The sequence below is a fragment of the Manis javanica genome, chromosome 5, assembly GCF_040802235.1.
Source record: "Manis javanica isolate MJ-LG chromosome 5, MJ_LKY, whole genome shotgun sequence".
NCBI lineage: Eukaryota > Metazoa > Chordata > Mammalia > Pholidota > Manidae > Manis > Manis javanica.
The window spans coordinates 94840234-94864353 of record NC_133160.1 but is presented as its reverse complement, the minus strand read 5'-3'; the positions used below and the strand labels follow the sequence as shown (position 1 = coordinate 94864353).

Genomic DNA, 24120 nt, shown 5'->3' with positions numbered 1-24120 from the left:
ATAATCCTTTTAGTGTCAGTGTACCTGTGTCTGTTATCTGTTTTTGATAATTTAATGTTTTAATCTCAAAATTTCTTATTGAATCTAAAAGGATGATTTTATTTTTGAAATTTCTTATTGAATCCAAAAGGATGATTTTATTTCAATGTTATTATAGCATAGTAGTTTTTTCCCCTAAAAATCTAGGGGCTTGAAAAGAATTAGAGAAATTAAGGAATTATTCAATACAGCTCTCCTCTGTTCTTCCAAACTCACCCACCAATTACTTTCCAAAGCAACATGTTGTTTCTCCTTAGTAACTGGGGCTGATGGCCTCTATGGAAAGCACAGAGTGGCAGGCTCCATGCCTATAAGACACTTTTCTCTGATATTTTTCATGTAAGCCTTTAAGCAGCCTATCCTCTTAGATTATGAACATATTTAACATGAAATAAAAGTAAGTGGATGTAATATATTTTATAAGAATAGTTACTAACTCCACCTGTTATGATTTTCACAAATGATGCAGGCTGCAGAAGAAATTCTCTGAAAGACTAAGCATAGGATCCATAAATCAAGGGTCTCAATTCACATACCTTCCAGGGCAGCCAGGTAATAGGGGTATGTGAAGCAGGTAGGGAAGAAGACAGTAAGGAGTGGTAGAGACTGTGGTGAAACAGAGCACAAGCCTGTCTATAGAGTTCAATCTCCTCATGGCTTCAGGCCATTGCAGTTCAGTTCGGAAGGGATGCAGGCACTGTGAGCACATGGCCTTTAATTTTTCCAGAGAAGCTGGAAGTTCAGATTTTTATGTGAAGTTTTCCAACTTCTAATTAATTCAAATTCAAAAGGAAATTTCACGAGGGAGAAATAAGATATGTGTGTGGGCATGATTCAGCCTCCGCATTAGGATACTTAATCTCTGCAGAGGCAGGAAGTATATCTACTTTGCTGCTTGCTGTTCCTCAATGGGTCTGGCTCACGGTGAGCAAATGGTAATGTGTCAAAAGAAATGAATAAATGCTTCATCATAAATTGAGTCCCTGGGGCTGGGCAAAGATATGAAAGAAGCAGCCGCCTCAGGTGGCTGTTTATTAGGTAGGCTTGCAACATCGTCTGAGCTATAGTAAGAGCTGTATCTGAACAGCATCTATGAAATCAGTTCTTCAACTGAACCTGTACCCAGAAAGGAAGCTTCAGCTGAACTGGAAAAGAGAGAAAGCAGCTCAGCACCTCCAGGTTTATTCCAGACCTAAAAGAACACTTAGAAGGAAGCCGATTTCTCCAGCAGGGCCAAGGCAGGCCTCAAGTATCATTGAATAATGGCATGCTACAAAGGCCTCCTAGGAGAAATGGCTGGAAATAAAGATGCTCCATGTCCCTGTCACAGGTATAAAATTGTTTTCATAAGGATTGTCCTCTCTTTCTATTCTCAGGTCTTTATTTTATTATTACTGTTGTAAATGTTATTATAACTGAATCCAGAAAAACCAGGGTATTGGGGTGTTAGGTGGAGAATTGTGCAAACAATTTAAGATCACTGGAGATTAAGGCTTTCTGATGTTTTCAAGATAAAACATTTCAGGCTTAAATGGAAGTGAAGTTAGATATGGCTAAGTCTGGTCATCACTCAACAGAAAGTATATCCCTAGACTTTAATGCTGAACTTCAGGCTCTCTGGAAGGAGTGATCCTCTCCTGTGGCCACAAGGAGAACATGTCCATAGGAAGAAAATTCTAGTTAAGCCCAGTAGTAGATGCCCTGCTACTCTTCTAACTCTAATTTTATTTTTCCTAAAATAATAGGGGCTTGCATCTTCATGTATACTTTTCTTTAAAAATGTCTTTCCCTAAGAAGAAAAATACCATGAGTGTGTAATATATGAAGTGTGTAATATATGGATGAATACGTTTTTTTGTAATGATTAAACAAAAATACAGGAGTAGCTTTTAAAACTACTACATATTTTTTGATAAACATATTCCTGATAATATGCTTTCCTGAGAATCATCTAAATGTAATGTTTAATTTGGCTATTTCCCTTTTAAACGAAAGATACCGTTTATTCAAAGGACATGATGAAAATACACAAGTTCTTTTTTAACGTATTTGGTAAAAAATCTTCACGGTAAATAGGATAAATCCTTTTGCCCTTTATCTTAAGTGCTAAATAAAGAGTTCTGATGTAAAGAATGGGATCTGTTTAAGGCATTGTCCTTAGGAAGTCATGATGGCAACAGCTACAGGGCCAGGATGCCACAGCGTTCTTCATTCTAGTGGAGCTTAGCCGACATACCCTTTCTGTTTTCCCAAGTTCGGAAGAACTATAATCCCAGGACTTGTCTACAGGTCATTGCTCAACATTTTCTGACCCAGATGCAATGTTTCTCTACCTGTAAATTAAAATGCTATCTATGTTTTCCTTCCCAAGATATAGTTAGTATGTATATTCCAAAAGGAACTTGTGTAATGCCCATGAGTGCATGTTCCCTGTGAGTTAGCTGATGCATGACCATTAGCTTCTTCATGCCTTTCAATCAGTAGCTAAAGTAGTCAGGAATGAGTTTCTCCCTTTCTCTCTTATTTTGAGTACAAGCCACCATTCTTCCCACCCATGTTGTGCTTTAAAAAGAAAAGGCTTCCCATAATTTCTCCCATTTATTGCATGGATTGTTCCTGAGTTCCATCTTTATCCCCACATTAGCTCACCTCCCACTGTCCCTGGGCTGCCTGGTTCTTGAGCTGTATCTTCCAGTCCTCAGTGCTGGGATCTGCACAGTGATGCACAGTTAGGATGACGGGGCGGGTCAGCAGGGCTCCCGGAGGCCCACAGCTCACTACGGGGCTCAAGAGGGTCTGCATGTCCTCCACGGGTGGCCTAGGAGGAGAGCAGAGAATGGTTGCAGTGGCATTTCTATAGTATTTACGTACTGTGTACTCACTGAGAATTGGGAGTTAAAGTTGTACAAATGGTTTCTTCTTGGAATGTTTCCTCTTTTTCTGGGAAGCAGAGGGAGGCAGAATTAAATGGGAAGACATGCTTTTTATGCCAAGACTTTGATCTTGCAACACTGGAGGTCTTCACAATAACAGTGAATCTGCCAGAATCTCTTTGATCCTCTTTCCTCAGACATAGGTCTGCCTTTGGTAACTTCTTCTGAATTCATGTACAGATACTTTCAGGATGGAATGAGAAGGAATAGAGTCCTTATATAACCATCTTTTCTGATATTACTTGCCATTGGTCTTAGAGAGTTTTAAATATTTTTGTTTTTAGGGTCTAACTTGAAAAATACTTTAGAAAAAAATCACTTCAGATTGAGGACACCTCAGAGCTAAACTTCTAAAATGACTGTCAAGAATAATTCAGGCTGTCAGAGTGGATTCATTCTTTCAAATATAACCAGGCAGAATATAGAACTGTATACTATAGTTTTAGAATTTAAAATGAAATCTACTTGTATACTTCATTCTCAGAGGATATAAGCAGAAAGAACCTCAAAGATCTAAATTCTTTATTTTCACATATTGTTTTACATAATTGCCTTAAATCCTTTCCCTAACAAGACTGTGATCAACAAGCAAATGGATAAATAAACCCAAGCTATCAGCTGGCACATGGGGAAGTAGTCCCAAGGCACGGAGTGGCTTTCCCAAAGCCACACAGCTAACAAGGGCTGGCGCTTCTCAACAATATCCAAAACAACTCTGTCAGAAGAGCACAACTTCAGAAGTCATGAACTCAGAATTTTAGAGGAGAAAGGGCCCTCGGGGTCAACAAGGACCACCTTCCATGCAAAGCAAGAGCTTTTTCACATATGCTGACACAGGTCAGTGTTTTAGCCACGTCTGCAACTCTAGTTCACAACTCCTGAGGGTCACTTCATCTATTATCACCTCCAAGGTATAAAATATTCTTATGCAGAATGAACACAATCTGCCTTGCTGATACGTAATCTCCACATATCCTTGACCTGCTTTCTCCCCACTCTGGCATAAATACCTTTCAATATTTAGAGATTGTTATAATACCACTAAAAAGTCTTCTTTATTTCAGACCAAACAACCTCATTTTTTTCAACTTTAGCTAGAAAAGTATGGTTTCCAGGCAGCTCCCTATATTTCTCTCTTTATTTTCATATAGATATCTATCAGTGTCTCAATGTCTTCTCTAAAGTGGGGCATTTTGAAATGAATCTAATACTCAAGCACAGGATAGGAGGACTTACGATTTTCTTTGATTTGGAATATGTAGTATATCATTGCCTCACAAAATTGCTGCCTTCAATGATTCCTAATCAAGTGATTAGGTATAAATATTGTTTAGATGGGAAGATTCAGATAATAGGGTTAAGCATCTCCTTTATAAAATGAGACAATGAAGCCCCAAGAAGCTTAAGTAGCTTGTTAAAGCTGACCATGCTATGTATTCATAACATGAAAGGCTCTTAGGCAAAGTCTCTATAGTTCTGTGGTTGCAATGATGGGTTTTGAACCTGTGTACAGAAATTTATATTTAGCTATTTAATTTTACCTTAATAGCTTCAGGGAAAATTTCAGGTCATCTATTTCTTAATGCTATGTCTTTCTTCCAAATATTGGCTATCTCTTCTAGTCTTTTATCCTCTGTAAATCTGATATGCCTGCCATTTATATTCTCACTCCAATCACTGCTACACTGTAATACCAGAATAGGGCAAAGACACAGACCTTTTCAAGGACACCACTTGAAACCTCTCTCAAGTCTGACATCAATACTTCGAGTTATTTAGTTCAGCCTAATATAAACACATTAAAACATATGTTGTCCCTGCACATCTTTCTACTTCATTCACATGGATGTTACAAAAGGCATATCGAGCTCCTTTATAATTGCAATGGCCACTTGAAAAGGATTTTTCTCTAGTCTTTATCTATAGTTTATATGTGAAATACTACATAGCCTAGGAGTTAGCTTTTATCTAAGGCTTACCCTTATTTAACACTTATGAATTATAGTAACTTATTTTTTTTTCTAATTGTATTGGAAGAAAATTCTCCATGATTCTCTCCTCTTTCTGCATGTTCCTGACTCTCTTTTTAAGGTGATTGCACAGCAGTCACCTTGAGATATAAAAAAAAAGCTTACCTCTGGAGCAAATGGCAGATAGGTGTACTTCCTGGTATAAAAGACTTAGGTTCTCTAAGCTCAGGGGCCGTTCCCTGGAATGCAACCACTGAAGGTATGGGTATCTGACCTTCTTTGTGTCACCCTTTTAGAACTGAGGACCAATTAACTGGCACAAAAATGATGATATTCTGGCTAATGCTACTGCAGGGAGTAATAAACTGTCCTTGGTCCCTGACCTAAGAGTCTTGTGTTATCTAACAGCATCCACAAAATTGTACAAGTCAACTTGGTAGCTTACAAGTAAGGTCAAATTTTAGAGATTCCTCAGTTCGTGGCAATTATTTCCATCAGTTCTAAGAACTCAGCTAAAGTTTGGTATAGTTTCCTCAATAAAACTTTGTGACCACTGCTTCCTCTCATTTTAAAATTTCACTAGGATCTCACCAACCTATGACTTTTCTTTCTTCGCATATAGAAAATCAAAATAATTTCAATCTCCTCTTAGTATTTTAGTATTGTCTCGATTCTTGATGAATAATAACATAATTTTACTAAATTTAAAGTTATCTAAGTACTTGGAAATGTACTTAAACTTGGAATCACAAGGCTATTGGCAGCTTAAGAACTTATTACTATCCCCTTTGCACCTTGCATTTCATTTCCTTTTAACCCAGTTTCTCCTCCTTTCTTCCATTCTGAAATTCACTCTCTTGGAATATGTGTAAAGTGTTCCTTTCATTGTGGCATAGATGATATTACACTTATCTGCCCTAAGCAGAAACCTTATTTTTGTTTAATTCTACTTTTCCTACCATGGGGGGAGAAATAAAAAGATTGCATTTTCCTGAGCATTACACTTATCTTTTAGTTACAAGTGTACCTTGAAAAGTGAGCATTAAAGTTTTAAGGAAGAAGACTAAAGTGGAATCCATTTCAAGTGGTCCATGCAATATAGTTGGAAATTGGAAACATCTGTCTCTCAGTCGGTTGTTGTTAGCAGCCCATGCTTGAAGCAGAGAAAGGAGGGGCTGTTCGGGTCACTGAGTTGGAACAGAAGGGAGAAGACTCCCTGCTGGGTTGGGGAGCTGTCAGACCCCGACTCTCCAAGCACACCCCTGGCATGTAATATTGATGGGCACCATTCTTGCAGGAGGGATAGCAAGGGAAGGAAGAGGCAGTAGGTGTCAAAAGAATTTATTAACCCAGTGAGGTGCAAGAATGTAATGAATAGGGAAGTGGTGAAGTGGAATTCATAACAGGGGATGAAAAACAAAGAAGAAATAATGATAAGAATCTTTGTGTTTTCAAGATGAAAGAAGCAGTGTTGAAATTGGAAACATTTCCAAGCATATATGGAAGGAGTGACTGAGGGAAGGTCAGAGTGTTTAAATCCACATTTTCTTTCTTTACATAAAGGGAGGGCATAAGACAAAAATAGCAGAAAAGAGATAAAAATAAGTCCGATTCATGTTTTGTAGAAAAGGGTTTCACTCCTTTATATCTCATGTGTTATCTAAGATAGTTAAGCAAACATTCTGTGCATATTAACTGCAGGTGATATGGAAAAGAACACAAAGCAAAAATTAGCTGAAGAAGCAAGCAGCAATTTAAGTGAAAGTTCAATAATGAACACTGACTAAAGTTTTAAAGGCTTTTCAAAGTCCATATCATCTTAAATCCTAGATGGCTTCTGAAGCCTCTAGGAAATTTTCTCATCCTTTGCTTGCTGTTATCGCTGAGGAGAACTTCTACACAGAAATGCATTAATTTACAAAACTTTCACAAAAGCAACTGCATGTGTAGCTCCAGGCATATCTGCAAGGGAGTTAAGGTAAGTATTTACACTACCACTTGTTCCAGAAGAGGAAACTGAAATCTAGGGATATTAACACACTTGCCTAAGGCCGCAAAGCTATTGGAAGAAAATTCTCCATGATTCTCTCCTGTTTCTGCATGTTTCTGACTCTCTTTTTAAGGTGATTGCACAACAATCACCTTGAGAGCCAGGTTTCAAACACAAGTCATTCGGTTTGCTAGACAAAATGGCTCTAACTGCTTCCTGAAAAGAATCTGTCTCCATCCACCTCTGCGTGGAGATGAGATACCCTCTATTAACATACATGTCTTCTGTCAGGTCCCACAGGCTGACACTTCCACCCTAGGCTCACCTGCCTTTTAAAGCACACGGTTTCACATGTGTCTGGCAACATGAAGTGTCTGCACTCCAGGCATCTGACAGGGAACATCTAACTCACTTGCTATCAAAAGCTCAATTGAGCAAAAAAAGAAAAAGAGCAAGAGCATGGACCCCACTCAGAGGGGTGTGCCACCATCTCCCTAGACTGGCCCAATCTACCCCTGGGTTAAGCCAGAACAGCCAAGTATTGTGCCCTCAACTGAACTGAACTGCTGAGTTTTGTGGGATTATTTTACCTAATTCATCCTTGGACCTCATACTGTCTCCTCACATTGAGGGAAATGAACAGTTGTGGCTCATTGAAATTCAGTGCTTTTTGTAGTTTAACATGTTGTTTGGTGTGTTAACAAAATGTCCTTTATAAGGAGCAAAAGGAGAAATAACAGAGCCTTTTCTGGGCATATTTTTTCCTCTTTAACACATGGATCTTCTAACTTACTATGTTCCCCTCTTGAAAACTTTGAAATAGCAAATTCATGACCTACTGCCAAGACGCATGCTGGGAATTACACCAAATATTTTATATTTTAACTGCTTGTGTGATTTTATCTTACCTTGTCTAATCTTACTTATCTCATTTTTCTTATTTTTTTCATTTATTTTTTCCCTCCCATTGAAAAAACTGTGTGTTTATAAACCACCTTGAACCATTTCTTGATAAATAGGATTTCAATAGATGAACGCTGTGGAAAAGTGAGAGAATAAGATTTAAAGATTCCTGGACTCCATTCCCTTCCCCCTACACCTCTAGCCTTTCTATAGGTTTTCCTTCAAAAGAGGAATTTAGGGGTCTACTTAACAGGAAGATATCACTGAGTTTCACTGAAAGATAATGTCAACTACTATTTCATAAAGTTCCGAACAACGTGTGACAACCTACATTAGACAATTTTGGCCTGCTATTAACATATTACTATTTTGTATTTATAGTCAGTAAATATATATGATAGCTTTACTTTCCTCACCACTAACTCATACCATCAACTCTTCCTACTGGAATTTCATCCTTAAAAAAATCCTAAAGGCCACCAATACCTACAGTTGACAAATCTAATAATTTGTTATTATTCTCTTTCTTTACATTTTAATTTTACTAATACCTGTCAACCACCTCCTCAATCACTAAACTCTCTTTACCTTTGATTTTCTCCTACTATATTTATAATCATATGTTCTTTCATTCAAAAACAATCATTGAGAAGCCACTCTCTGTTAAGCACAATGCTAGATGCAAACTCTTTATCTACCTGTCTTCTTACGTGTTCTGTTTAGCTCCACTCATCACGCCCAAATATGAAATCATATATCCCAAGCTTCTCCCCCCGTCCTCATCTTTTTGCCTTGGCGCTTTACCCCTTGGAGCAGCTGCTCGCTGCTGACGTCTCATCTGCATCTCCAGCACGAAGCCCGTGCTCCACTCCCACACCTTGTGCACACCTGGGCATCAACGTCACTATCTGTCTTTTCTCCTCAACCCAGCAGCCGCTTCCGCCCTCTTTCATTGGTCTCACAATCTCCCCGTACCCAAGACTTGTGCCCAAAGTACATTCTTTGTGTTGCCACTCTTTTGAAACACTTCTGATCATTTGTGAAATACTTTTTCTTCTGAAATATTTCACTTTCCACTCTCCAGACTCAGGCCTGGGCCCTTCCCCTCTCCTCTGGCACCTGGACTGTAGCCACAGCCCCACAAAGCCCCCAGCTGCCGGCCTGGGGGAGCCTTAATGTTCCCTGCACCAATTCATCCTGCACACTGTCACCAGATCAATCTTCAAAAAGCACTGCTATTCCTCTATCATTTGGCTGCTCAGAGACCCTCCATGGCTCCCCACAGTTTACCAAATAAAGGTCTATTTATCTTTATATTTGGAATTGATTTTTTTGGCCTTTTAAGAGTATTTCTAGGCAAGCGCAGAATACAGAGAAAGGGAAAAATTAATATTTACATCTTCAAACTGTTTTTCAGTAAGAAATGACAAAGGGCAAATATTCAGTCTCATTCAGTTTCATTTCTTTAAGCTGGTACTGGAAATAAGACAAAAAGGTCCAAGTTCGTGCCATTAATTGTGGAAACTGTGTCCACAGGGGGAAACAGAGGCCTTGCAGCCTCCCCAGGGCTCCGTAAAGCAGGAGAGGTAGAAATCTGCTCAGCCTTGTGGCTCTGTTCTCTGCCGGTGACGGACAGCTTGTCCCATCTCCGCAGCTCATTAGGCTGTTCATCTACCATCCGGTGCTTTCTCTGAGAGCGTATTCGGTAATGGTAAGGCCTCTCTCGTCACATTCACTATGTCACATGTAATTAAGTTCACACCTCCCTTTAGACAGTTCACATCAGCAGATGACCGGCTGGACACTATCCAGCTGGAAAAACACCCCATTTGGGATGCAATAAAGGGAATAAGAAAGAAGGAAAATGGAGAAAATTGATCCAGAATTTTCCTAGAAATACCTTGAAATAACATTCATAACTCTTACCTCAGACCACGTGAGGATAGAAAAGGGTCTTTAGCAAGCAATAGAAAGACCGTTCAGGAATGCTCTATAATAAGACAGAGGCTGGGTTTGTGTACTGCTGCTGTATTGGAGGCGTGGCTTGTGACAGAGTAAAGAGCTTCGAGGTGAGACAGTGTGGGTGTGAGCTTTGCCTTGCCAGTTATTGACAGTGAAATCTTAGCTTTGAGACTTAATGTCTCTTGAGCCCCAGTTTCTTCACCTTCAAAGTAAAGCCCATCATAACTTGCAGAGTTGTAGTAAGGAATACATGGAGTTAGAATCATGCTGAATAAATGGTATCTATGCTTTATATTATTACTACAGCTGAAGACACTCTTCTCATTATGTTTTTACAAGAAAAACTCATTGAGTTCACAACAGAAAATGAGCAGAGAGAGGACTTGCTCATTTATTTGCATTTTAATCTTAGGTTTGTGCCTTATCTCATAGCCTCTTGTGCATATTTTCTTTTCAGATCTTGAAGTTTGTCTAGCTTCGTTTTTACAAACAGACCTCTTTTGATGCACACCAAATTCAATAGAGTAAATTCCCTCTGCACCTAACTTCAGGTGGTAGGCACAGCAAGGAGTGATTCCTTTTCTTTAGAGTTAAAAGGAGAGGAACCTGAAAGCAGAAGTGTCTAGCTTTATCAATTTTCCATTTTCTCTTTACTCTGTCTAAAATGTACAATAATCCTGGTCAGGGTGCCAACTGAACTGTGGGGAGGAAAACCATCTGAGGCTCACAAGTGCACACACGTTCAGCTTCAGCACGATCTGGCAGCAGCCCCTTAAAGGCCTGAACTTCAGCTAAAGATAATGGTGATCAGATGGGAAATAGGAGACCACGAATACCTCACTGCTTCTCAGCATAAAGCACAAGCCAGTACTCATTCTATTTAATTTCTAAAAATGTCCATGTTGGAAAAGGCCTTAAGGAATGGATGTGCTTAGTGCTAAGCTTGACTCTGGATAAGAGAAAGAACAAAAAAAAACATATAAAGGGATCTTGGCATTTACTAATCTTCATTCCTCCAACTGCAAAAGAAGGGCATTCTGAGAGCCTGTGAATGTTACTTTGGGGTGAGAATAAAAAATTGAATATTTGATGTGAGCAAATACATGCCTTTTTAGTGACTTTCTGTTGCTCCAATTTATGGTGTGAATAATGTTCAAGGAATTTTATTATTTCTTTAGACAGGCTAGTGTTTGTATAGGTGAAAGTACACCACCTGAGAGGAAACACTTTTTGGGTTCTACAGATATAAATACCAGCATCTCCACCTAAGAGCATTATAAAAGAGCTTTTCAGCTACTGAAAACAAGACTAAAATGGATGTTTTTCTGAGGATGAGCCGGGAAAGAGAAAAGGTATAATGTGTTATAATGATAACCTAGTTCTACATTTGTCACTCATGCTTTGTATTCAGAGCTCAAGGCTGAGAAGCCGATGCCTTTGCCTTTGGGACAAACAGTGATAATCACATGTAAGAATTTCTTTCAACAACATCTTTTATTTTAAGATCTCAGTGTACTTCAGAAGCCTTTAATCAGGCCTTTAAAGCACTATTTAACACATGCACTTTATGTTGAACTGATCAAGAAAGACCACACATGATTTGTTAGAGGTCAGACTGGAAGTTGAATTTAGGGCTTCTAAACTTCTCTTGTTATTTTTACTTAAAATAGCTTCATTTTTATGATCATGACACATCATCAACCCTAGATCTATGCAGAAAGACCCAATATGGAATTTGTAAGTGCTGAACATAGAAGGAGCAACACTTAAGCTAGAGTCACAGAAAGAAGAATCTGCAGGTGAGAATAAAGAGCTAGGCTGAAATGATGATGGCTGGTCAGGGGTTAAGGGGGTTGTCTAATTCTTCATGACTTTTAACTCTATAATTGGAATAGGCTGGATTCTTGAGCCAGGTCGCCAGGAACCAGCCACCTCTGTGTCTCTCCACGTATCTGTTTGGACAACCTGTGGATCACATTCCTGGACATTTTTTTCAGCCAGTATGGCCACATGACCACTTTGGAGAAAATCTCTGGTCTTCTACCCATACTCAAGATCTGCAAAGTGTCTGGAGCATCAAAGATAAAGAGAAGTAAAAGCTGACCTTTTATCGGTCTAGGGAGAAAAGGGTGTGCCGAAAGGAGAGCACTCAAGACAAAAGCATGTCGGGTTTATTCTTTCTATTGCACAATTCTCCTCCAAGTCAGACATTGATAAAGTCAAGTGCACCAGAAAAAGCATATTTACCTCATATTTTCTTTCCTGTGTACAGTCACATACATTTCGTAGACTCTCCCTTGGGGAATGGCCCCAGCGGGAATCAGCAAGCTTACTCCTGAATAGCAAAAGAGAAAAGCAGTCACATAAGACCTATGAATCAAAAGGAAACTTCCCCGAATGCCTTTGAAGCAAGTGAAAAGGAATGGGGAGATTTTGCGGCCATGTAGCCACAAGCCTACTTTTTCTGTGAAGACATGTAAATACTCAGAGCTGCCCTGCTGTCGCTCCTTAGTGGCTTTCCTTGTTACCGCAGCTCCCTCTGAACAGTTACGGAATTACTTAAAGGAATGATGTAATTTTTAAAACTCTTGTTTTATTTAAGGAATAGACAGATGGTTCCACTGCTGTTTTCCTTGTAAAATGAGGAGAAAACCAACAACCGCTCTTAAAATTTCAAACAGCTGTACTGACACATCATTTCTAATTAAAAAAAAAATCCTCACAAGATTCAAAGTCAGGGAAATGCTAACTTCAACAATATCAAAAAACACTTATTTCTGAAATATTTGGCTAGTATCAGTGTTTTTCCATAACAGAATAATAATCGGTAAATAACTTCTTTCATGATAGAGAGGGAAGTGAACAGTGACTGCTATTTTTAATTGCAGCAGGTCAAACAAGTTTTTACTCAGTACTAATTGTACCATTTGGTGGGACTATTGATGGAGCCCTGTTCTAAATTGTCTTCAGCAGTGATTTGCAACTTGACCTTGGACCAGAATCATCTGGAGGACTTGCTACAAAACAGATTACTGAATCCTGCCCCCAGAGTTTCTGACTCGGAAGGTCTGGGTAATATGCAGCAACTAGTGATTGATGCCAATGACGGCAGGTCTGTGAGAACCAGCGGCTGCATTACTGCAGTCATACCACAAAGAGTAATTCAAGGTGGGCAGCAACTTGAAGAGACTTAGCTCTATGATTTTACTCCCATAAATGAAGTTAATTTCTCTCACTAAAAATGTATGTTGCATCACTGTGAGGACAGTGTTTGGCACTGTTGTGAATGCCAAGAAGTAAGAGAGCCCGTTCTTGTCTTTGAGTGGCTTACAATTTAATTAGCAAGGAAATGGAATCTGCCAAATGAGCAAAGGGCAATCAGGAAACTTGCCCGACCATACTGGAAAGGCTCAAGAACAAAGAATGGAGAGTTAAGGAGGAACAGTTTATTTGAAGGCGTTTGTAAAATGGGTTGAAGTCCTGTTGTTCTTGAGAAGGAAGGGGATGTGAGAGCTGTGGCTCTGGGGGGCAGATAGTCACACCAGTGCGCAGCACAGTTCCTTGAGGCACAGAGTGAAAGCAGGAGGACCACACATGAGGCTCTCAGGCCTTGGGACTTCTATTTTTTCTGATGGAACAATAAAATAGACCTTTATATTTGTTATGGGGATGAAATGAAATGATGGGCGTAAAGTAACAAGAATAAGCCTTGAAGCAATATTAGCTAACTATTTTTACTCTATCAAATAATGTATGTGAATCACCATTGATCAGTATATAGAAATTATTTGATACAAGCTAGCCCTCTCCTTTACACTTACAAAGCCTTTATAACACTTCATACATGAAAAAGTGGTAGGTGTAGAAAGGAAAGGCAGAATCCAGTGAATACCATGAAAAAAAACTGTCTTGGGAATAATATAATGTTTAAATAATGGAAGAACAATAGAGTATATTTTGATTATTCATTTCATAGACTATTAAAATATATTGAAAATCATGATTTTAAGCAGCATACAATAGCCTGAGAATTAATGAGAAAAGGTGAAAAAAACACATTTTCTATACTATATGACCTCAGCTACATAAAGCATATAGAAAAAAGAAAATGATATTCCATTAGGTATTTCAATTTATTAAAATATGCTTTTAAAGGTAAGGCAGGTGAGAATTGCCAAGGCATTGAAATGGAACCGAATCTGAGGAAGAATCAAAGATAAGTTCATACTGAGACCTGAAGACCAGTTGGTTCTGTCTGTCCAATCAATTGACTGGTTGGTTGTTTACACATTATATTCTTTTCTTAAGCTACATGAAGGCTTTTAGTCAACCAAATTGTTTCTTAGTGTTATATTTGCAAAACACTCAGTCTTGTCCAAAAGAACTATAGTAGATTCACAGAAGATTCATTAACAGGCTTATGACCAATAGTTCCAAACACACTACTAGTATTGATTAATAAATGCCAAACTGTAATAAAAAAGTATCAGTCACTAACTTAAATTCACCATTTAAGACCTTTATGAGGATTATTTTCTAGAAGCAGATACTACATAATAAACTGAAACCTAGGTAATACAAAAGGACACAGGATGAAGCTGTGGTTCTAGATAGATACAACAGAAGTAGGAATGAGTGCCTTATAAATACCTTTAAGTTGAAGACTGTGAAATAAAGAGTTAAATTAATAAATGAAGATTTTCTCTCTATTATGATATCCTCTGATTATCTAAAAATTAGTAATCTGAAGTATGACTCCTATAGTAAACTGGAACTGAACCAACTGATATGTTTTATAATTAATTTGTCCTTTTAAAGTTAAAGTGTGATGACAACAGAGAGGACTTTGTGCTTGATGTTGCCTTCTGAAGCTCTATTAAAAAGAAGGTCAATGACAGTTCTAATTTACACCTTGGCAGAAAGTTGTAAGTATAATAATATTTCTAGAAGACATGTTTTCAGAGTTGGTTGGAGGAAGATAAATGGTTTTACTGATTTTTGTCTGGTGTAATGTTGGTTTATGTTGAAAGGAGATTTGAATTAGATAGGCTGCAATGATCTTTTCAATTATTAAGAAACAACAACAAAAAGATTATGGTACAAAAACATTTTCAAGAACTATTTTCAAAATTTAAACCCTTAGGAATTACCTGAATTGGGAACAATAAGGTGCCCCCCAAGGGAGTTGAAGGTGCCAAATGCAGTACAGGATGGATCAGTCTGCCTTGCTAGACTCTGATTCTTCAGGTTGAGGGCTTCATTCTCCAACAGGGATTGGGTCATCTGAGGGGAAAGCTTTGAAGCAAATTCAGAGAGGTCATCTTGGGGGGTGACAGCACCTGAAGTGCTGTATACTTTGATTTTCAGGTTGGGCAGTGGATCCAGAATTGGAGAATTGGTCATTGGGATTTTGTCTGAGACATCATGCAAGGCATACACAGGTCCTCTGTACATGGCTGCCGCTGATGTGAGGTCTGGGGGTACCACCAGGAGATCTGAGTCAGAAAGAGAAATTAAGTCCATTTGCATTCTCCATTCAGGCAACTCATATTAGTCAAACTCCCCTGACACTTTCTGAGCCAAAAGCAAAGCAACTTGGTGAACAGCAGAGATGTATAGGCTCTAAGGTTCTGCCGAAAACAAGGCCATTAGATAATTAGGATCCACTTTATTATTGGCTACAAATAAATAGAAGAGTTTGCTCCATATTTTGCCTTGAGGTCTACTCATTGCTCCCAAAGTATTTGGCTGTTTTAACAATTTGGATTTGTAGACAGTGATTCCCCACTAGGTGTCTACTGGGTGACAGTTTCTTGTCGACACTGGATTTGGGTTCATCTGTACACCACTGGATTGGTGGCAATACAAGATGTCTTGTCAAAAGGAAAGGAGACTCAAGAAATCAGTCAACCAATCTGTGTACTCTTTTCACAGTTTAAAAGTATGACAGAGAAACCTGTTAAGGGAAAAAAAAGATGATCTGCACACCTTGCCAACTCTGAATGAAGCTAATGCAGTAATGAATGAAACAGAGCAAATCTCTGTCTGCATGGAGCTTATGTTCTTCCTCAACTGCACTGCTTTGACACCACACAGGGAGACTGCTTCCATGCTGAAGCCACAGGTGTGAAGAGCAATGTCAACTGACCTTGTCTTGCTGCCTTGATATTCACAGGCTGAAAGCCGCCATTGAGTGCAGAAGAGTCTATAATATCAGACTCAAAGTCACGATGATTCTTCCGATACACAAATAGGGCCACAACCACAGAAATGGCCAGGCAAACTATCACTGCTATCACAATGCCAACATAGAGAGCAACATCGTCTGAATCGGGAGCCGCTAGAGAGGAGAAGAAAACATTCGACTAACCAGTTAGAGAAATTTCCCACAGTATACATATGTATTGCTATAATTTTTTCAGACATTTATTGCCTTTTTTATAGGTTAATTTCAAATCTATTTCAAAAGCTATATAAAACTCCTGTGGCCTTTCGGTGGAAAATTATCTCTGATTTCTTTCCCTTTCTCACTTTGCATCTATCCACTCACTAATCTATCTTAAATTGGACAGCATAACAGACCATTTATTACAAGGCATAAAAGAAACTGGAACTAAAGCCATTCCAATGCACAGGAAAAAACAGTTTTTACCAATTTCAGGTGGAAAAGTTGGGAAGGTGGCTTGGAATTCACTGATAGTTCTTCAAAAACATAAACACAAACACTCTGTTGGAAATATCTGGCATGCTCTGAATCTGAACCAGAATATTTTCCTAAGTATCCTTCCAAGTCATAAAATCACTTTTCACAGTACCTTTTTCATTTTCTCCTAAATCAATGAAGGGGTGGGTGGGAATGGTGTAACTAAGCAAAACAAATATTAGAAGCAAACATGTTGGATTTGAAAGGTATGCTTTCAGAAGGTCCAGATCTGAGAGCAGAGGTTAATGCTGATAACTCCAGGCTTTTGATACAGATTCAGTATTACCTCTGAGAACTCTGAGCTTCTCACGGTCTCTTGTCAGAAATTTACATTTGAGCTACTAATTACTGGAATAAAATACAGTCTATGGTACACTGAGTAAGATAAAGGTCTGGTTCAGTGATCAGAAAGGTCAGACTACCCCAGAAAGTAAGTAAGCATTCGACCAACACAGTGTATCGTCCGTTGGGGGTCTGTTTCTACTAAAGAAAGAAGAAAATGCCTGTAAATATTGCCTGTTGCCTTAGTGGCATAGAACATGCTTTGATCCAACTGCAAAAGGTGACAGAAGTTGATAAAACAAAATAAACAAAATCAAACCATTCCTGAACCCCACAGACATCTTTGGTCTCTGTTTTTTTTTTTTTCTGTGACCCATAAAGATTTTTCAGGAAAGTTAAGTGAAGCTGTTCCACTCACTGTAAAAGAGGTAATTAACTGGTATTTCAAGTAGTTAGAAACAAATATCCTCTTTACACTCAATTTTATATACATGTGCATTTGGGGAGAAGAAAAACTTCAGATTCTTGGGCCCATAACCTCCTAAAAGTTGAGGAACCACCACTCTGTCTGAGACTCACAGTCACGTGGCCTGAGTGGGAAACTGACTCATTGTTTAGATTGACAGTGGCTCCCATGATCGCCCAAACTCTCATATCACAGTACCTTCAACACTATGACAGTTGTAAAGGAATTCCTTGTTGGAAATTGCTCTACCCCTTTATCATTTTGTGTTTAAATAGACCGTATGTGAAAGGTTTTTTTTTTTTTCTTTTCGAACTACTGTCTTTCCCAGAGTTTCCAGAATATCAGCTTTCATGTCAATCAAGTCTATCCTGGCAGATCTTTTCAGTGCACCAGTGACATGACTTGTGCAAGTGCTGTCTTCAAAGTGTGCCTTCCCTCTGCTGCGGGGTATTATCTGAGACAGCACCAGCATTCCAAACTCCAGGCTGAAAGTCATAGCTAAATCTTTCATGTTTTACTTTACTAGGCCACAATTACTTACTCAACATTCATGATTTCTAACTTAAAAAGATCTCCATTTTCTCACCTCCTTACTTTTTAGCATCTGAACCCTGTCCTTCATTTATATCAGCATATTTCAGTATGTTTTGTCAGCTACTGGCACTGAAGCTTTGAATGGTAGATTGATAGATTTGAAAGCTGGCAGAGACTTGAAATGACCCTTTCCTCTCTTCAACAGGGAAAATCTAATTTGTTTTTCATGTTAGAATATATTAGATGCCTATTTCCCGTGTGCACATCTGTGATCCAAAGAAAGGTAAACTTGAACTAGGAGCAATAATGTTAAATGATGATTCAGCAACATAAAAGCCAAATATCAAACTTACAAGAAAATCCATATTCATTCTGGGTTCTCTGTTCAGTTGAAATAGGATAAATGAAACCTTGAAAAGAAACAAAAAAATGAAACGAAAATGGGAACAAAATCAAATTAATGAGAGAAACAAAATGAGAAGCATGAAAAATGGTTCAATTAAAGGAAAAGGAAAAGAAACCTGTAAGTCCTTTAAAATTCTGGTTCAGTACAGAATTATGATTTTGCATCCCCTGTCTGCTCTGGAGCCTCACCAAGAATTAATAAGTAGGCAGATTGAATTTCAGAGCAAAAACTGGTCTCGAGTCACTAACTTTGGAGTGCTTAAAGTCTTTCTTTTACTGAGCATAAACTCTAATGGATCTAATTTATTTCAGACATCAAGGGTCATTAGCATAAGGAAAACCTTTTTTCTTTATCCCTGCCATATGCTTTAATTCCCAGTACATATTCAGTAAGGCTCTAAACAGATTTTTTTTTCTTTTTTATTTAATCATGACAGCTTGCTCTAAGTCAAATAGAACTAAGGAAAACCTGCCATCATTGGTCAAAGGTTAACTACTCATTGAGTGAGCGAAGCTGAGACCACCTCTCCTCCCTCCATCTCGAATCTGCTTTTTGGATTTTGGGTTGTTTCTTGCCCCTCCATTTAATAGGAATCCAATAGGTCTTGCCCAGGGACTGAGCAGTTTGTCAATGCAATAGAAACTGAATGCTTTTTATTGGCAATCATTCAAAAATCAATAGAGCCTAGAGGTTATAAGGTTTTTTATTTTAGGGCTTCAGAATAATAGTGTGAGTCAGGCAAAATAAAAACCTCATCCCAACAGTAAATGCAGAAATAACACTAGCAATTTTTTTCTTTCTTTTTAGTGTATCCAAGGTAGGAAATTGGTGATGATGATGATGATGACAGTAATAATAATAATAAATAGTAATAATGTGAAGTAGATTAGAAAACATTTCAAAATGTTTAATAAAAACTTTTTGAAAGGAAAAATCTATGGAAATTTAAAAAGTATAGCACAACTGGCACCCATAGTTTCCTAATAGTTAATATTCTGCATTACATGAATTAATCAAATGATACAGCACCATTTGGATTAATCAAATGAAGACGAAAAAGAAGCATGTGAATTAAACTTTCCTACAAATACTCAAGGGCGAAACGTAGAGAAACTGTAAGAATCACAATTATTCAGTTCAAAATTAAAGGTCTGTAATAATGCTTTAATACTAAAGGTAACTAAATCGTGCTTTAGGTAGGTCTTATGTAGTTTGCAGAACACTCAGTTCTTACAAGGCATTTATCTATTTTGGGGAACTAATATTGGAAGAACACATAGTGCTACCTTAATGAAAGAGAGGTTTGCTGTAGCACAGACAGGTTTGCTCTGAATTAATTTTTAATGCTTTATTTTAGAGTAATGATTACAACCTCCTACTCAGTTTTATAAATATTATATTCCTTATTCCAGTTGTCAGAGTCCATGTATTAGGTTTGATTTTCATTTTTAAACACTTCTGTCTGGTAATAACCTTTTTCGATTTGTATTCTGTGAACTCAATAAAAGGACATCTGGGACATATCCAGCACTGGAGGAAAGGTTATTTATTTTTGGAACACAAAGATTTAAGACAATACAAGTTCACTGCTACTAGAAAAGACAAGATAACTGATGTGGTCATTTTTGTAGGGATGATGTTAAATAAAGGATGTCAACAGATTTACTATTTTTTTTGCAGGTTACAAGGCCCAGAAATGAGTGTAAAATAGGGTATTTGGGGCTGGTCCGATATTCACTCTGAAAATTTTGTTAGGAATCATCATGGGCTGCTGGAGAAAGCAGAACTGTACCTTATAAAGGGACAAGCCAATCTCCACAGAGATACAACACAGTCTGAAATCTCTCCCTGGGCAGTAGTTTGGGTTTTCCTTGCTTTTTACCCTTATTTCCCAACAGAATCCCTATTTTTGACAGGCAAACCAAGGAATAATAAAAGGGAACTGTATAATTTTGATTTAAATCTCAACTTTCCCATATTTATGTAGATCTGAACAACTCAATGAATATTTTTGTGCCTTATGGTATTTACCTGAGATGTGTATTTCATTCTGGATGCAGAACTGGAATTCATTCATTCATTTGTTCATTCATTCATTCATCCATCCATCTAACAAATACTCTTGAACCCTATTATGTGCTGACAAACAAGATACGAAAAGTCCCTGCTTTTATTCCAGCTTAACAGAAAGTAAGTAAAAAGTAATAAGTAAGACCATTTGAAATGCTGAAGTCCTTCTAAAAAATAAATAAATAATAATAATATAATGTGATAGGAGGTAAAGAGTTGACCAACTTAGGGAGTCAGGGAAGAATTTTCTGTTGAAATGAAATGTAAACTGAAGCTTGAACAATGAGAAAAAAAATCAGTACAGATCAAGAGGGAATAATATTCTATGAATAGGGATGGTAAATGCAAAAGACCTGATAAAAATGGAGCAGTTATAGCACAGTGAGTGAGAGAAAAAAGGGAAAAGTAGACCAGAGGAGTGAGCAGCGGCCAACATTGTGGCCCATATTGAGACATTCTGATGTTATTTTAAATGAAATGCAAATCCTGTGATTGAATGTAATTTTGAAAAGATCCCTTTGGTCTCTCTATAGATAATGGAGATCAAAGGAAGTAATGTTGACATGATGTTATGGATGGTTTTTATAACACGTGGCTTACGAGAGGTCTATTTATAGGTGTGTATCAATATAGTTGATGATGTGTTTGCATTTGAGGTTGTTCTAAACTAAAAAATAAATAAAAGTCCCATTATTAACTATTCCCCAGAGCCAATTAGGACCAATGTAACCAAACTGTTAATTTTCCCACATAGGAAAACTTAAAACAGACCAGTTTTAAGTATACTTACTAATGGTTCAACACCTGTATGTATTCTTTTATGGCAACACTGATAGTTTTAGAAGGCAACTCTGTAAAACTTGTTCCCTCCTTTTCAAAAGACTTCTGCAACTACAGAGCTAAAACATCACTTAGGTGCCTGGGAATCAGAAAAGAAGGGGATTACTGTTCCATCTCATGAATGAGGGGACCACAGAATCACTTTCTAGGGTTTATCTTACACTTTTCCATCTGATTCTTTCCTCATGGAATAACAGGGGACATTTCCTTCAGCTAATGAGGTGGCCCTGCTGAGAACAGCCCTAGCAATAGTGAAAAATAACATCTCTGGCAGAACACAGTACAAAATAACTGTTTTTAGTGTCCTAATCAACAGACTGGCTCATAAGTTAGGGATTTCAGTTAACTTTTCTCTTTACTTGAAAGGAAGGCGGACTGACAAAGCACCACTGGCTGCTCACCAAGGCAGTGAAACTGAGTTTCTCAGTCTATGAACCTCAGTTGGAATACCAGCGTGGCCACTTCCTTAACTATGACAGTTTGGTTGCACTACTTCACTTCTCTAAGCCTCAGTATTCTAATCCAATCTGGGTAAAAGGATCTGAATACTGACTTCCCTACCACTGTGAAAATGAGATTTGTAAAGAGCTGATACACAGCAAGCAATCAATAAATGACAACTATATCAATATCATCATGATGAATTGTAAATACCCTAAGACTCTGGATTCTCAAGGGATTTTATTTCTAGAGTTGATTCAGCCTATTGTTTAATGACTTTAGGAAATGTGTTTGAATTTCACGTTCCCTAGTTATTACAGAGACAAGGAGCCCTTAGGTTTTCTGAGAAATCACAAGCAATGCACTCTTTCAAGTTCTGTATACTCTCACCCTGTCCTTTGAAGGAGGTTTATTCCTGGCCTTTGTGGCTTCTGGCAAAGATATAGTGGCATGTTTCAGAAGCAAATTTCCAAGGCCAGTGTGCAACCTGATGCTAAAACGATTCTCAACCAGAGGTAGCACTTGGAAAGGGGCAGGATAGGTGTTTCTTCAGCCGGTTGTTGTAATGGTTAGGGAGTGTTTATGGCATCGAGTGAATGAAGGCTCAGAATACTGACTGTCCTGCAATGGGAGGAACAGCTATGTCATGGAAAAAATGTCTGGGACAAAACACACCTCCACTGATAACAATTGTCAACATCATCTCTCTTGGACGGACGGAAGGAGCAAAGGTCCGGGTCAGGAAGGGTGCTGGGCAGCCTCAGTCACTGCACCCATGCCGGGGAAGCCAGCCCCAAAGCTGGGCTTCTGCTGCAGGATGTGCTCGCACCCAGGACCTCCTTTGTTTTCAGGAATTTTAAAGAATATACAATCTTCAACGAAGAGATTTTCTCAACCTCAAAGAATAGCATTAAAGGAAGTTTGATGGTGGAGAGAAACCTCAAGTGAAGACGTGAACATTTGAAAGGTGGAGCAAGAGTAGGCTGTCAAACAGTGACAAGAAGTAACTAGCGGAATGCTCCTTAGGCTAGAAAGCCATCTCCTAATTACTGAAAAGGTCATTCTAAGAGGTTATCTAGTCCAACCTTTTTCAGATGAAGAACATGAGTCCCAAAAGTGAAAGTGGTATTTTAAAGTTATTAAAAGAGACTAAAATTTGGTTTCTATCTTCCCATCCGCAAAGCTGGCAGTGTACAGGTTTGGCTTGTCCAGTCCTGGGTGGCCCTTTCACATCTGGGTTGGCTGTAGACCTGGATTGTTATAATTTAACGATTTTCTGGCTGATGGTGATAAAGTGACTTAAGGAAGTAGTAATGTTTTCTAATTTTCACAAGGACATCCTTCAGACTACAGGTGGGCCCACCCATATTTTTCAGCTGATGTTCAATTACTATAAAAGATGGGAGCCCAAGCCCAGGTATCTTAGAGAGGAAAGTGAGCTTTCCTTGTTGGCTTTGCACTGTGGTAAGTAACAGTCAAGTTATCCTTACATACATGGCTTCTAACTGTGTAAATGTACTTGAACATAGCCTCTTTGGTGGGTGTATATCCAGATTTCAGAAAAAATACCAGGAACTATATGCAAATTTTCATTTCCTCAATAAACAGCAACTGTTTTGATTTTTCTAGTCTTTTAAATTTGTTTTTCCATGCAGTATGGATAATAGATGATAGCCAAAATGATCCTGATTTTATGATGTTTTTAAAGTGATAATACAAACTGTTTACACTGTAACTATAACGTGAATGGAATTATCAAGCAAATATGCTGATGTGAGACACATCAGAACCCCTGAGCATCAATGACCAGGTTTTAAAGACCCCCAAACCAAGTCTATGCCCTAACTAACTTACAAACCCCCAGGAGTTAAAATAGATCATTGATTAGAATTTCCTATTCTAACCCTTTTTTACTTACAGACTAAGAGCTGGAACATAGAGTGGTGACATCACATAGAGCCTAACATCATAAAGCTGGTGAAACACCAAAGTGTGGATCAGATCCCAACAGTCATTGTCTGGGCATTCATTTGCAAATTTAAATGAGGAAAGACAAGGAAATAATAGAAAAGGGCTTGATATGCTCATAGATTAATTAGCAATTCAGTCCCTGAATGAGGTAATGCTGACTATAAAATACCTCTCCATTTGAAACATTATCCTTGATAGTCATGAGAATACTACAATAACAGATTTTCCCCCTTAAATGAAACAGCTTCCAAACAGTGTCTTTTTTGTTTCAAGTGTGGGGCCAGCAAAAAGGTGTATCAAACTTGGGCATTTCTACTGGAATGTACTGGAGAGCTATGCAAGATCAAGGTAGCTATTAACGTATGACAATCACACTGTATTTGGCATGAAACCCTACAATAAGGAAATATTTAAAAGAGAAACATTGTCCCCCTCAAAAATGATGCCAACAGGAAAAAAAGGGATGAACATCAGTAACTGGAGGGACACTCTGCATCAGAAGAAAATCACATTTTAAAGCAGTAAGAACTGATAACCACTTGCTTCCAGCATCCAAGAGCCCCATGAACAAAGGCTTAGTACAATATGAGACAGATGTGGGCTTGTAGAC

General features: G+C 38.2%; 1 protein-coding gene across 2 annotated transcripts in view; it reads right to left on the bottom strand.

Moving 5' to 3' along the window:
• Positions 1–24120, bottom strand: part of UNC5C (unc-5 netrin receptor C) — a 407905-nt gene that overhangs the window by 36760 nt on the left and 347025 nt on the right. The window contains exons 8-12 of one of the 2 annotated variants that reach the window (XM_037020211.2): positions 18136–18192; positions 15946–16137; positions 14948–15292; positions 12045–12132; positions 2689–2857 (exon numbers count right to left, since the gene is read on the bottom strand). In XM_037020211.2, coding sequence (XP_036876106.2) covers positions 2689–2857; positions 12045–12132; positions 14948–15292; positions 15946–16137; positions 18136–18192 — 851 coding nt within the window. The remainder of the gene's footprint in view (positions 1–2688; positions 2858–12044; positions 12133–14947; positions 15293–15945; positions 16138–18135; positions 18193–24120) is intronic. The other variant, XM_037020212.2, reaches the window with a different exon arrangement.